This window comes from Natator depressus, chromosome 3, assembly GCF_965152275.1.
Source record: "Natator depressus isolate rNatDep1 chromosome 3, rNatDep2.hap1, whole genome shotgun sequence".
Classification (NCBI taxonomy): Eukaryota; Metazoa; Chordata; order Testudines; family Cheloniidae; genus Natator; species Natator depressus.
Window position 1 is genome coordinate 189,753,695 of NC_134236.1, and position 16,174 is coordinate 189,769,868.

Sequence of the window (16,174 nt, forward strand, 5' to 3'; positions counted from 1 at the left end):
TGTGGCTGGGTGGCCCATGCAATCGGGACAACAAGATCAGCTGGGCAGAGCAACTTTGCCCCATGTAGCCCTCCATATTTACCCCATCCTCTTTAGATGCCTCCACCCCCCTCCCTTGACAGCAAGAGCACAGCAAATAGGGAAGAAAGGGAAAGGAAAACAGAGGTCATGCAATGGTAGGGGGTTTCCGTCTTGTACATGGTTTCACTGTTTGCTTTTGTTCATGCACTTTGTTGGTGGTTTTGGTTTGGGGTTTTTGGGGATTTTTTTGAAGGTTCTGTTGTTCCTGGTGTTTTGGAGTGGTAATGGCAGATGGCCTGCTGGGCAATGGGTTATTGTTGTACTTTTCTAATACATTTTTATAAATAAAGCTTTTTATTTAATCAAGGAAGTGTATATTATCACTACATCACATCATACAATGTGTATTTAAAATAAAGGGAAACATATGATCAGGGACAATTAGGAATTAGTATGCAAACACTATTCCTCAATACATTTGTCTACATCAATCCATTCTTCAGTCACTTCCTTACATCAATCCAAACTCTGAATCAATGCCAGACCTCCCACCACGCTACATTTGATAAGTGGTCACGTCATTCATAAATCGATTGCCATGCAGTCAACCCCCACCCCTCCCCAAGCACTATAACTCCCCACAACCTATGAGCCCCTGCCACAAAAGCACATTCATAAAGCTACCATTCTATACCCACTGAAAGTGTAATTAACTTCTTTTGCCAGGGTCTCTGAAATCAGAGTACAGTTTCATATACTAAGGAAAAAGGGGGTACTCAGGGTACCCCAGAAAACCATGGAGACACGGACTCCATTTATGACACCATCATTTGGTGGGAATAGTGTCCCAGTCTGTCACAAATATAGACTCCAGAATGGGGGGGGGGGGGGGGAAACCCTGGCATCGTGAACTTTCCCAGTACAACCCACATTGTTATTAATATGTCAACCTCTGTGGTCCATAAGGCCTGCATAACAATGAAGTATTACCCTTTGTGATTTATGTACTCATGTGCTCTTTGAGGAGGGCAAACTATGGGCACATGAATTTCACCGATGGCCCCGGTGCAGTTTGGAAACCTCATTCTCTCAAAGCCAGCAGTTACTTCAGGAATATCAGTTATATCCGCTACTGCGGACTAAACCATACACCTAATTGCCTCAAAAACCTCAGCCACCATTTTACCCACAGTCAACTTTCCAACATCAACTTGGTTGGCAATGGACATGTAGCAGTCTAGAGAGGCCAGGTTCTATAGGGTTACAGCAACCAACGAAGCAGGAACATCACCCTCATGCATACGGTCTTCACAGTGGAGGGTCGGGGTAAGCTGCTCACAAAGCTCCAGAAATGTAGCTGTCTTCATGTGAAAGTTCTGGATCAACTGCTGGTCATCTCAGCTCTGCAAAATGATGTGGTCCCACCAGTCTGTGTTTGTGACCGTGCTCCAGAAGCACTGGTCTTCATAGCACGCATCAGTGGCTGTAGGAAGTGTCATAAGCAGCATCAGCCAGTTTGGGTCTGCCGTGTCTGTCTCCTCCGCCTCTTCCTTGTGCTCCATCATAGGCTCTGACAGGTGCCTTTGGAGAGGTTACAAGACGCGATCAAAACGTCCACCAGCACCTGATGGAAGCTCTGCCTGTTTCCTGACACAGGAGTGAAAGCTCAAGCAGGAGAAGTTCTTCAAAAGACACCGTCCTCCACATTGCTGGGTCTGGTAGCTGGGAGTGCACAGACCAAAATGACTGACTAGCCTGCCAACACATCCTACAGAGCAAACTTCCTGAAACATGCATGGTGGACAGTCAAGTTTTCCTATAGAGCACCATCGTCAAAGGGCTGGACTGGCCACATTTCGGGAGGGAGTCTGGGATACGGTTGGTTTCACTTGGGCCTGCATGATGCAGTGTGGACTCCAGAACCCCAGGTTCGAGCTCAGGTTAGAAAATTCTTAACATAGGGTTAACAATCTGTGAAGATGCTCAAGCCCTGGGTTCACTAACCCACGGTCAGCTGACTCGAGTCCCAATAACCCTGGGCTTACATTGCAATGTAGACATACCATTAGAGTCCGTCACGATGCACGGCAGTTAGTATTACACACCTGACCCCACTGTACAGGGGGTTTGTTGAACCAGGTCATGGTTTGGGGTTTTTTTGTTTTTTAAATCAGATTTGATTGTAGATTTTTGAAGAAAGGGGAGCAAATTCTTCACAAGATCGTGTTGAAAACGAAGATTAGCAAACACTAAAGACAGTAGCAGAATACACACCACGGAGTTCTCTCTCACTGCCAGGGGCAGCAAAAGGGAACTATCAGACGGTCATGGCCACTCTGCCTTTTATGCCCTCACATGTGAGCATGAGGCAGCACGCGCAGGCCCAGCGGCCACTGCTATTAAAAAGACTCCAATCTCACATGCTTGAGGCACATGCGTACTACAGTGGAATCCAATTTGACACATTCAAAGAACTAAAAATTATAGATAATTATGTTTCTAATACACTATATATAGATTGCCAAAAATTAGATGGGCTTCATCAATGCAAGTGAAATATTTATATAATTTATATCATAATAAATATTTGCATCTTTCTTGTTTTATTTAAATAGTTCCTGAACTAGTTCTAGAACATTATTATTTACTACATCAGCAGCACAAAACACAACTTTCACTATGAGAAATTCAGCCTGGATACTTCATAAGAACAGTACCACTTTTGTTCTTAATACGTGCAACACTGTGCATAAAAGACAATGTAAAGTACAGTAACCGAAAGTGAAATACTACTAATGATTAAAAATGTGTTTCATAAGCAAGCTCAACTATTTCTCCTCTTCTTTTTTTTTTTTTAAACAGTTTCCAACATGTTTAGTAGCTTTTAGTATTTACGACAAGCGTTTCATATAAACATTTTGGGCCAGATTCTGACAGACTCTTACATATGTGCAAAGAAAGGTGGGGGGAGAGGAAAAAATACACAAAAAAACTCCTCACTCTCTTTGCACCCCACACACAAGCCTTGTCATAAATCATATTTCCTGACTTTGTAGTGCAGCGACTGGTCTCTGCTAGTGTTCTGGTGGGCAACCACCACCCAAAAGGAACACAGTCCTGTTCTCCTTCTGCACTAGTCTGCAAGGCAAGACCAGTATGCCAGGGCTAGCTTGCTACACCCAGTGAAAAGGTGTAATAGCAGGCATGGAGGAATTCTACCAGCTGCTACAATTATATCATTATGGACTTTATCATTCCTGTCTGGCAGTTTCATGCTGGAATGGTATGGAGTTGTCACATCCCAGACATCTCCAGGAGAAATTTTGTTTCCAGAAGGCTTATTTCTATTGGGATCGCCCCATCCAGTAGATAGTTTTACACCATCCCAACCCAGAACTGTGCCTAATAGGCATGACAGAACCTTTAATGATGTAATTGTGATGAATGACTTATTTTATTTTGTCTCTGATTTGTTACTGTTTGTATGCACTGTAAGTTATTTATTATTTAAAAGTATCTTCCACTGCAGAATAGCCACAAGCTATTTGTATTATCAGCATTAAAATCCCCCCCTTCCCCACCCCCCAGATTTTTTTTTTTTTTAAATCGTAGAGAGAAAGTGTATTTGTGAAATTCAAGACGCTAAATTTTCATCTTTCATAAATGGAAATACTTTCAGAGGAGACCTTAAAAACAGAGGTCCTGTCTGGCACACATGAACATTAAAGATCTCATGGCACTTGTTGCAAGAACAGAGGTTTGCATCAGTGAACTCAATCAAAATTTTCACATGCATATCCACACAGGCCCTCCCCACAGGATACTGTTCATCAGTGTATCAATTGGTTGCTAATGTCCACTTCAAATATGGTTACGTTTCTGAGGTGCTTTATGGTGTAAGAACACCTTAAGAATCTATCAGGGAGAGATGTTCTATCATCTACAGCATATGATATGAATATAAGATAGATTATATCATGACATATTTCTAATCAAAATGAATATGTTGTTAAGTCTGTGAAGATTATCATGTACTATGCATTTATTACTACTAAAGGTAAACATCACAAAGACCTATTCTGATTTACCTACCTAAACAAATATTATTTAACACATTTCATTTATGGCCAGAGTGAGAAAACCCTGTAGACATGCACGGGCAGTAGGGGGTGGACAGAAGCAGCCTGCATTTTCTTTGTGGCCTCTCATCGATCCCCTACCCAGAGAAATTAGAAAACAACCCACATAACTGCAGTCCTTGCCAGGGGGCATAGAGAGGAGTCACGATCATAGTCCATTCCTCTCCACAACAGATGAAGTAGAGGAATGCAAGCATTAAGAAGTGGGGCATCACTCACAGTCCCCCATGCACCTAAAAACTTTGAGACCTATAGTTATCAGAGCTCTCACTAGAGTGGACTTCTGCATTGCCTCCAATACAGGGTTGTGATTTAATGCCACTTCATGATCAATACCTCTCACTAAATAAGGATATTAAGGATATTAAGATATAGCTAAAAATGTACAGAGAATTAACTTAATTTTAGGGAAGAAGGGAAATTGTAGCATGATGTCCATACTTACCTCTGAGTTTGAGCCACCATCATATGCACTGGTAGCCAATCGGGCCAAGTTGCATAAATGTTGAAACAGGTTTAGACCAGTCATACTAATAGTTTCAGGTTTTAGCTGTGGCATCTAAATAAAATAAACATGCCTTAGTATGAAAAGAAAATTGACAATGATACAGATGGCAATGATTTCAGGGCACTTATTTTCTCAAAACACACAATAACTTCACTACCACCCCAAAACAGACTTTAAAATTATAAAGTCAGTAAAGTTTTGTTTTAGCAAAAGATGTGAATCTCTTTGTACAGACAAAGCCACCAATGATGACAATCGTCCCCAATGGACCCCCCTTGAATTGGTGCTGGAAACTGTTTAGACTGGACAACATTTTCAGCACTGTAACATTAGCACTTAAACTGTTGTCAGCAACAGGATAATTTGCTAACATACCCGACTCTTCAGGGTTTAAAAACAACTAGGGTGCCTATGGACAATGGAATTGCATACCAAGATGTAACAGTCTTACTTTATATAATTAGCAGAGTACATAGAAAAAAAAAAGATAATACATGGCCTACTGTAAGTTCCATTACAGTATGACAATTACCACACAAAACTAATTGATATATATTGTAAGTTTTGCTGAAGGTGAATGAAACAATTTGCTAAAGTGCAGGACTTGTTGGAGTACATTCTGATTTGCACAAAGAAGTGTGGCTAAAGAATTCTATGTATCGAAAGAAAGGAAAAATTCTACTTTTCAGCCTTGTATTTGTAATTTCCAAGTATATCAGCAGGGGAATATAATTTTATTTTACTGGATTGAAGTAACGTGGTTCAAATTAAACGCTCCATCCTGGACACGAAATCTTTAGTTATCAATTTGATTATCTGAGAAAACATACTTCCTACTTTACAAACTGAAGAGAGAGGGAGTGAGAAGTCTAATGTAAAAATAGATTAAATTGGGGGGTTAAGAAAAGGGAAATGACACTCTCCCCCTTCTCCCACCCCCTACTTAAATAAAGAGGGATACACAATCCATGCTGTATACCAAGGAAGAAAAGGGACAGAAAGTCACTAGCAAAAAAGGTTTTCAATGGCTGATTACTATGCAATTAGTAATCCTGCTCCATGTGATAAACCAGAATAGTCATGGTTTTAGCAAAGGGAGTGGGTGTGTCAGAAAGAAGGGTGGCAGACAACAGGTATCTTCCCTCAAAGTCAGTGGAGCAGTAACAGTCAATTTGCAGCCACTACTAAAGTCCTAAGCCTTCTGCTGCTCCTGTGCCTCCACTCCACAGAAGGCAAGAACAGTAGATCCATATACTGGCAAACCTCCCCTTCCCTCAGCTTGGCTCTGGTCTGTCCCGAAACCCGACTCCATCGAGATGCACAGAGAGACACTGCCGACTAGAAATCTAAGGCAGGCAGAGGGGATGGGATGGACACCTGAATAGGATTCCCCTCCACCTCACAATGCAGAAGAATAGTTCCACTGCACCTGGCACCTACCATTGCTGCAGAAAGGGCAGGATTTCCCCCAGAAGTAACTTTAAATATATTAAAATCACTTTGATACAGAAAAAAAAATTTAAACTCAAATGAATAAGTTTAATTAAAAACTGTTTTCATATACCTTTTCTAAGAAAAGATGCTTGTAGGTTTCCATTCCCATAGCATGCTGATCTTTACTTCGTACTTGATTTAAGAACCAGTGTAATGCATCATCATAGCACTCAGAATCTTCTACTAAACAATGCCATAAAATGTCGACTTGTTCTAAACTCAATCCTAGAAATAAAATGTTTGTAAATGCTTCTTTATAATGTCATATAAATTTGCATATTCTATCTAAAACAGGACAAGTAGAAGAAAAGGCATAAAACCCTTTGTCAGGATGATAAGTTTTAAAAATATGTCCGGCAGCAGAACTACCTTTTATCTCCCATATGTAGCAATCAACGGACAAGCATCTCTCTCTCTCTGGCATTTTTGTGCAGCGTGGATCTGAGTAGTTGCCATGGCTTTTTGTCCTTGATGATGTGAATATCCATACAAACACACTCAGGATTTCATTCCTATCAAACCGCAGGAGGTTTTTCACTTTATACATGTGTTTAGACACATTCTGGACTTCATTTTTGAGTTGGAAATGGAGCTAGTGGTTAAGAATTATATATCACGATTTGATTGTTACTTCCTTCAAGGGGAGATCAATAAGCCACTCAGCTCTCATCAAAGCACTGGACTTCATTGGTTTGCACTCAGAAACTGGTGTTCCTGGTTAGGCTGCAGACTTCTTCAAGGGAGAACACTGTGGACTATTTTATCAATGGCACTGTAGGACATTATACTAATTTTTTGCCCTTGACTATTGATATTATGGCTCCTAAATACCCCTCTATTTGTGCCATCCTGAGGTCACCTTGAATAAGAGACAACCTATAACAGATGAACTATGAGGGGAAAGAGCCTAGCGTGCCATTGGTGGAAACTGAACTTGGAGTATGACCAACTGAGGCACAGAGAAATTGTGAGGTTCTGTGCCATACTGACAGCTAAGTAACCGTTCTTTTCTTACATCATGGTACCAATGAAGTCTTGATCAGCACAACAATTCTAAAAGTGAACAGCCTATTTATCCACAAGAACTCACTCAGAATTAATATTTTCTCAATTTTAGGAATTTTCTATCTATTGTACTGCATGGACAAAATCAAAGAGATTGTGGCAGCACAGCCATACCAGCAGGTTGCAATAATAGTAATATCTTCTTGAATTTTGGTTACTTTTGATCATGCAGATTCTGGAGGTACTTGGAAAGCTGCAGCCTACACACTGTTAGCTGGAACCACATGGCTACTAAAAGCATGATTTGACCAAAATGAGTGGTTGACTAAGTATCGCTTGTTACTGACAGTCTCACTAACTACTATCTTATCTCTAACTCTAATCTTTGTGGCAAAGCAACTGCAGAACCACCTAGAGTCCTCATATTTTCTTCACCCCTGTAAACTGGTATTAGGCCTGGGGATGATACAGACCCTCTATGTTGGTAGCAGTAGATTTTACAAAAATCAAATTAGTTTAAATTAAAACAAAGTTAACTTTAGGAGAGCGTATTACTAAAACTGCAGAAGCCTGAAGGATTAGTTATGCTATGCAGCAGATCTTATCATCCATCAGAGGCTGCCTCATCCAAATACGATAAACAGAGTACTGGACAGCCAAGTGGGATATCTGGAGTATTTTTAATGCTTAATCTTGACTGTTCATACTAGAAAAGAAATTACTACAGGAATTTCTAGGCTTATTCACTATTTGGAAGCCATAGCATGTTCTTTCTGTTCGTTTTCATTTGCTGTTGTGTATGGAGTTGCATTTTCTTTGGTGCTGTTAGAAAGAGAAGGCCAATAATTAGTACATCTCCCTTCCTCTCTTTCTTGCTGCTGAAACACCTTGTTCACGTCTGACCAGGTGCTTCTAATGTGCTCATCAGCAAGTTCCAACAAAATTATGCAGTACAATTAATTAGACCGAATGATTATTCTCCAGCCTTTCCTTATGTCATCACACGGAACTGGAAGTTTATTTAATTAATTATTGTGATTGTATTAATTTTCTTCAGGGAAGTAGTGCCAACACTTCAATCTCATATTCCAGATTCCCTTTGTATGCATCTGTTTCCAGCTGCCACGTTAACTTCTTGGTTTTGCTATACTGTAATAGTGTGCAAGTATTCTGTGAAGTGCTCCTTGATCTCAATCTTCTATTGAAAATCCAACTTTGCTGCTAAATAAATTCCCCCCAGGCCTGCTTTTCCTCTGAATGGATACATGAGCAGCATGTTTGTCCTTCATACTTAATCCAGTCACGTATACTTTAGTTTAAGTGCCATAACTTCATTAGAATCAGTGTTCACTGATTGTTGTTCTAACTCAATAAACTAATGTCATTACAGGAATTAAATTTGTATACTGATCATTTTCATTCTAAAATATTATTTAATTGTCCCCAAATATTACCATTATTTAGCACACAAGACATTATTCCAGAAAACCATTTGTAAGCTACATTATTAACACACAAAAATAAACAACATTTTTGCACTCATATTGCACTTTCCATCCTGCAATCACTGGGCAGCAGGATATGGAGCGACCTGGCCCCAACCCACTCAGCTCGTGCTGGGGGGCGGTTTCCCCCTGCCCCCCAAGCCAGCTCCTGCCCCCCACCGACCTTCGGCGCAGCCCCCTCTGCCCCCCCGCGGAGACCAGAGGACACACACACACCCACAGGGGGGCTGCATAGGGCACCACAATGTCTAGGGATGGCCCTGCCCATTTGTAAGAAAATGACGCTCAGTGAAGTTAAATGACATGACCAAGCAAAGCTGGGAATAGAATCCAAAAGTTCTGATCCCCAGTTCTGTGCTTTACCTACAAGACTGTCCTCCTCTTAAAGTACAGCATTTCAGATTAACCTTTGATACTGTGATTTTAAAAAAATATATGGTCATATTAATTCAAAAAATAATCAGATTGTTAAAATGTAGATGTGTTTAATTGTAAAATTCAAGGGATGGATATTAATTATCAGGTAATATAAAAAAAACTTACTGAAATGATCTGGTGATCCAAGAGTTGAAAAAACACATGTCAAAAACTGAAGACGCACTTGAACTTCTGCACTGTGGCTGTACCTACATTTGAATATTTTTTTTAAATAAAACATATTTTTAATTCATTTGCAAATGTTTAATTACTTATATCAATCCTTCTACATCCCTACACACACACACAAACTTGAGCAAACATAAGAACATAATTTCTCATTAATTTTTTAAAACTACTTTCAAAACTTCAAACTAAGTTCAAAAAGTAATGTAAACCCCACACATACAGATTGTAGCACAATACAAAATAATTGGAAAAAGAAAACAGGGGGGCAATAGGTGAGTTTTGTGTGTACTTTATGCATCTTTAGTAGGAGCTGTATCTGCTCAACACCATGCAGAATGGGGCCTTCACTAAGTTTCTAATATACCTGCAAAATGCTCAGAAATGTCTGAACTTCCAGTCATTGCATAAAGATGAATTATTCCTCTTTCAGCAATCTTTGCAAGTGCTGCCTAGAAATTTAAACTATATTCCCCACCTATTATGAGCTGCAGGTTTAATGAACGTAAAAGAGAAGAATGAAACAATATATGACCTAATTTTCAACAATGAACTATTTCAGATAAAAAGCTAAATTTTCAGTCAGCTTCAAACCAGCCTTTAAAATTGTAACTAATCACATAGATCTCTAACTACGGGATTTGCATGTGCAGATGAAGGTTTTTGTGAGGCTGAAAATTAGACCCTAATTGAAAGCTAAACTTTTCAAATGTGGATGCCTAAAGTTAGGCACCTATATCAATATATAGATACATAAATACAAGTGACCTGATTTTCATAGATGCAGATCTTGTGAGTTGCAAGTGCTCAGCACTGCTATAAATTAGGCAACTTTTAACTGGGTTTAAAAATAGACGTAGGTACCTAATGTTAGGCACCCAGGTTAGAAAATGGGCACTGAAGTTTTAGCACTTGAAGCTAACTGTACTGTCTTAATGAGATTTTATAGCAGAAGGAAAATTAGTAGAAACACCTTAAAGGTTTTTAAATAAACTAATTTAGATGCCTTTGATCAATTTCTGTAAAGAAATCTTTACCTTATATCAGTAAATGTAAATATTCAAAGCAATAATGATTAATAAGGATCACTCTTAGAAAGAATTAAAAAGATTAACGTGTTTTTAAAATTAAAGGCAGATATTTAACATGCTAATATGAGACACAAAGGATGATCTTATTAAAAATTAGTCTATAAATATTTGGCTGAAGACATAATATGGTTGCAGCAAGTCTTCCTACTGCTCATCTTTCTTGCACCTACATTTCCCCAACAAGAGTTATTAATTATTATAATAAAAAGAGAATTGTCTCAGAAGAAATTGCCATAAGGACAAGAACAGAAAAATTAAAGTTTAAAATTATATAATTATATTCAATACTCACAAAATCAGATGCATACACTATACTTACAATGCATGTTTATGTCGTCCTTCCCTCACTGCTTGAATGTAGTGTATCAAATTATCAAAGAAGAGTTTCATCATGTTAAGTTCTTTTTCTGCCCACCTGTGCAATTTAAAGGGAAAAAATATTTTGCTTAAGTGAGACGTATGTTGTTAGCTTTGTTAATTTGCATATGAATTTTCCTACAATGCACTTTCCATGTGCCTCATCACTTATAGAATCTTGAGAAGTCTCCACTATGTTTCTCTGCTCTGTCTTCTCACCCTTAAAGCTCCATAGTGTGGCCATCATTTTCTGGCCTAGGACTAACAGATGGAACTTCCTTCAGAGCTCATCAACACTGCTCTTTAAGGCTCTGATTCAGCAAAGTATTTAAGTGTCTAACTTTAAGAACATCAATAGCAGTTCCAATGACAAACTATATTTTAGCCAAATATTTATAGACCAATTTTAAGATCTTCAATGGGACTACTCACATGCTTAGAAGTTAGTATGTGTTTAAGTACTTTGCTGAATAAAGGTCTAAATGGCTACAGGAGTTGCTGATGAGTGACATAATGCACTACCTTTCCAAAAAATCCAGGTGTGCTTCCTCTGCAGCACTCAAAACTTCTGCCAGTTCAGGGACCAAAAACTGAACCTGATTTCCCCCTAAGGCAGAACAGCACTACACAGCCTCGACTTTTCATCAGGAACTAAAGACATCAAACTCATTTCATATAGGCCATCAGATGGTAATGACTTTGAGTAATAATCAATCTAAGACTTGGACCAGATTTGAATATGTGATCTAGACGTGAAAGGCTCTTTATCATATCAACAGCCCTTTGGCAATCATCACTTTCCTTTTTTGGGGGGGTGTAGATGAGAGAAGGTATTTTCACTTACATTGTTATCCAATGTGTATCATAACTGCTCCCAAATTGCTGAAAGGTACCAAATAACTTTGGAAGAAGACGAAGTGAAACTACTACAGATCTAAAGGGAGGAAAAAAGAAATAACTGGAATATGATTTTGTAAATTAAAGTCACCGACAGTATTTAAAGTTATTGTCAAGTGTGCATGCGCTTCACTGACAAATTCACTTTCAATTGAAAGTATTGGGCATATTTGGGTGAAGTCCACCTTTGTATGTACCCCTCTCATGAACAGAATTTGGAGTGTGAATATTATAAATATTTATATATAAATAATACTTTACACACAATATTGCTTTCAAGTATAAAATAAAATAGTATTCACTTTGTTCATTCTAGAAGCCTGATATTTCAAAAAGATTATGCCAAATACACATTCATTAATATATTGGATTATCATGCTGAGAGGAAATACATTTTCTTTTGAAATTTCAGCAAAATAGGTCCAGTTTTAAGCACATGAAATGTATGTAAACAGAATTAGATCTGCCCCAAACTGCCAATATAGTAACATTAGATATGTATATGTAGGCTATGGGTGCACACCTGAGGAGCAGGCAAAAAACAAGGCTAATTCCTGAAAACTTCAACAACCCAAGAAGTGCCCCAATGGCCTAATGTTGTACACCGCTGTTTGGTGTGCTGAATTATATTTCATTTTTAAAAACAATTATAAGAGGTTTATATAATGTGTCTAATACTAAAAAAAGAGTTCCTAATAAAAATGGTAACAGAACATAACAGGGAAAAGATTGCAGCCATTGTTTCCCTACAGCTTGGTCACCTATTTCACCTGAATTAGTTTTTATTTATGCTGAGCTTCAGACAACAGAATATAAATCAATAATGTGCTAGACTTACATGCCTAGGACATACAGCACCACTGCAGATCCCTAGTTGGAGCAAGGAATGGCCCAGAGGATCTCCATTTACATACTGAAGCTAAAATAATTCTCCATTTAAGCATCTTATTTGATATCTTTGCAGTGGATCTGCTTGAAGAATTTAGCTCTAAGAATGAAATCACCGACCCTTAACTGGTTTGTTAAGGGCCCTAGATAGTCAGATCTATGGCTGTGTTTGTGTCATAACCACGTCTGTCATGACAAATACTATGCACCATAAATCATGGTGTTAGTAAATCAGTTAGCGCACTATGAACAAGATTCCGCTATGAAGTTTTATCAGTTTGGTTCTGGATTAGCATATTGGAGATTAACCTGTTTCTTTAAGTAGTTTAAACTATTAATTATTACAAAGCTATTTCAAATAATTTTTCTTACAAAATAATGTGAGCCTGAACTTCATAATGTCTCCCAGGACAAGCAACCAGCCTTAGTCACCCTCATGAAAAATCCAGTTTCAGAAACTCAATTAGACCAGGGTTTTGACCAAATTGGAATGAGATGTGGTCCAAAAAGTGCTAAATGTTTCTTCTGAGTTACAGGCATGCAGGTTCTCTCTCAAAACTATGAAGAGGACTGAAGTCTAAAAAGATTTGTTGGCACTGCAAAGGTCTAAATCTCTTCTATGTTAGCCATAGTTAAAAGCACCAAAGGTTTATTAAGATAACTCTGCAGTCAGCAAACTTGTCCTGCCTCAGTAAAAACAGGCTGTGTGCTTCTCATCTTCTTCTGGTTTGCTTAAGTGGGTCTAGGTCTTCTAAGTGTGCATATATAACTCCCATGAAAGTTAACCAAATTTACAAATATCCCCTGAGGCAAAAATAAGCATATAAGAATGTAACTAAATATATACACAGATATCAATTTAAGGAAGATGTATAAAAAAGAGGAAGTTATTTACTGTAACTGGAGGTTCTTTGAGATATGTGGTCTCTATCTGGATTCCAAACACAGGTGCGCATGCGCGCCATGCACCAGAGCCAGACCTGTTCATAGTACTATCGGTTCACCCACGCGTGTCATGCGTCGGGCACAGTGGTGCGGCCGAGGCTTTAAGAAGCTGCGCGGGTCGACGCTGATCCAGTTCCCTCTTACCCAGCAACAGAGGAGCCCAGTACAGAGGGGAAGGAGCGTGGGATTGGAATCCAGATAGGGACCAAACTTCTTGAAGAACCTCCAGTTACAGCAAAGTAGTCTTCACTTCAAGTGCTGGTCCCTATGTGGATTCCGAAGGCAGGAGAGTAGTGAGCAGTGGTCAGGAAAGAGGGGGATGTGAGGACTATCAAAAAGACCAAGTCTGTATGACATCGTGACTGACTGCAGCATCCATCGTTGTGGAGGGAGCAATGGCATAACGAGTGGAAAAAGTGTGGATGGAGGACCAAGTGGCAGCTTGACATATGCCTTGCCATGGAATGTCCACGAGGAAGGCGGACGTGGCAGTGTCTGCCCATGTGGAGTGGACCATGATTCCTAGTAGGAGCAGAGTGCCCGATAGGTCATTACTGGTCTCCATGCAGCAAGACATCCACTTGGAGAGACGTTGCAAAGAGAGGGCAGAGCTGCGGCGACACTCCACGATGGCGACAGAGAGCCGAGGGGGTTGGGCGGAAGGCACGGGTGTGATGGATATAAAAGGTTAGCATCCGACAAACATCAAGGGAGTGGAAGCAGCGTTCCATGGGCAAGGCGTGGGATTTGGAGTAGAAGACTGGGAGGCGTATACTTTGGTTGAGGTGGAAAGAGGAAGCCACACTGGGCAGAAACGTGGGGTGTAGACATAAGGAGACTTTGTCCTTACAGAAGATGGTGAATGGGGGTGGGGGTCCATCATAATGGTTGCCAGTTCACTGACATGGCATGCAGAGGTGATTGCCATCAAGATGACGACCTTCATGGAGCGGTGGGTGAGGGAGCAGGTGGTAAGGAGTTTGAAATGGGATTTGGTGAGGGTCAAGAGGACGAAATTGAGCTCCCAAGGTGGGGCGGGCTATTGTACAGGGGAAAAACATTGAGGAGGCCCCAGAGGAAGCAGGAAGTTGTTGGGTGAGTAAAGATGGAGAAGCTATCCATGGGTGGGAGGAAGGCACTGAGTACAGCTAGGTGAACACGGACAGAGGAGTGCACTAGGCACAATTGGCGGAGATGGAGGAGGTGGTCCACGAGAGTAGAAATGGAGACAAAGTCTACTGGGCTGTGGCGGTGGCATGCCCAGGCAGTGAAGCAATGCCACTTAGCAATGAAACAGATGTGAGTGGTTTGGAGCCTGCTCTTAGTGAGGATGTTACAGACGGGCACAGAGTAGGCCTGGTCTACACGTGATCCCCAACCAAATACCAGGCTGTAAGGTGAGGAGAACATGGATTGGGGTTTGCAGTTGTCCGCAGACTTGCATCAGGAGATTCGGGATTGCGGGGTGAGCAGAGAGGCGCAGAAGGTTGCTGTACCACTATTGGCGAAGTCAGGAGAGAGCTACAAGGATTACCATTGCCCAGTCCCAGTGTAACTAGTTTAAGACCTGGGGGAGAATGGGAGCAGGCAGGAAGGCGTAGAGAAGATCCGAAGTCCAGGGAATGAGAAGGGCATCGCCCTAAGAGCCCGGCCCAGCCCCACACCCCTTTAGGAGTAGAATATTGGAAACTTGCAGTTTATTGGTGTTGCGAGGAGATTCTAGCACAGCGTGCCTGTAGCAGAGAGAAGACTCACCGGCACGGCTCCTCCTGCTGGTCGACTGGGAATTAGCTCTTTTCCAGCCTCGGAGTGCCTTCTGCTGGCCAGTGTCTCACCTGCCTGTTAATGTATATGATTGCTGTCATGTTGTCTGACAGTATTTGAACGCAGGGGGAGCAGAAGCAGGGTAGAAAGGCTTGACAGGCAAGGCAGACTGCTTGGAGCTCTAGGATGTTGATAGGCACCTGCGCTTTTCGTGGTGACCAAAGGCCCAGTGCTGTGCAGTCGCCAAGATGGGCGGCCCAGCCCACCAATGTAGCATCTGTGATAAGGGTGGTGGTGGGTGTGGGGGGCGTAAACAGTAGCCTGCTAGGACTGTGGATGGGTTGCACCACCAGCCAAGGGAAGCTAACAGAAGGGGGGAGGACGAGCAATTCGTTTAGTCAGTCTGACTGCAAATCTTAGACAGTACAGAGCCAGTGTTGAAGGAAATGCATATAGAGGCAGCCACATGGTGTAATAGCAGTGCAAGCCGCCATGTGGCCCAGAAGGGAAAGTCACTGACGGATGTGTATGTGCAGACAGCATCAGAGCATCACAATAAGGGAAATGAGGGCGAAGAAGCAGTCCTTGGGAAGAAAGGCATGGTCGCAACAGAGTCCAGCTGTGCCCCTATAAAAGTAAGTGTGCGGGTAGGAACAAGGATCAACTTTTCCTTGTTGATGCAATATCCAAATTGTGGAGAGGGTGCATAGAATCAATACGGTGGTAAGGAGGTGGGAGCGAGAAGGTGCCACGAGAAGCCAGTTGTCCAGGTAAGGAAAAAGGATATGGCCCTGTCGGCACATGTTGGCAGCCACAATCACAAAGACCTTTGTGAAGAGGTGGCGGGGTGGAGGGGCGGTAGCAATCCCGAAGGGAAGGATGCACAATTGATAATGGGCACCACCCACTATGAAGTGAAGGAATTTGCGGTGAGTGGGGTGGAGGTCTGTGAAAGTA

General features: G+C 41.0%; 1 protein-coding gene across 2 annotated transcripts in view; it reads right to left on the minus strand.

Moving 5' to 3' along the window:
* Positions 1-16,174, minus strand: part of USP34 (ubiquitin specific peptidase 34) — a 275,304-nt gene that overhangs the window by 157,292 nt on the left and 101,838 nt on the right. For both annotated transcript variants that reach the window (XM_074949535.1, XM_074949534.1), the window contains exons 19-23: positions 11,568-11,657; positions 10,686-10,781; positions 9,216-9,298; positions 6,233-6,387; positions 4,606-4,719 (exon numbers count right to left, since the gene is read on the minus strand). In XM_074949535.1, the coding sequence (XP_074805636.1) occupies positions 4,606-4,719; positions 6,233-6,387; positions 9,216-9,298; positions 10,686-10,781; positions 11,568-11,657 (538 nt within the window). The remainder of the gene's footprint in view (positions 1-4,605; positions 4,720-6,232; positions 6,388-9,215; positions 9,299-10,685; positions 10,782-11,567; positions 11,658-16,174) is intronic.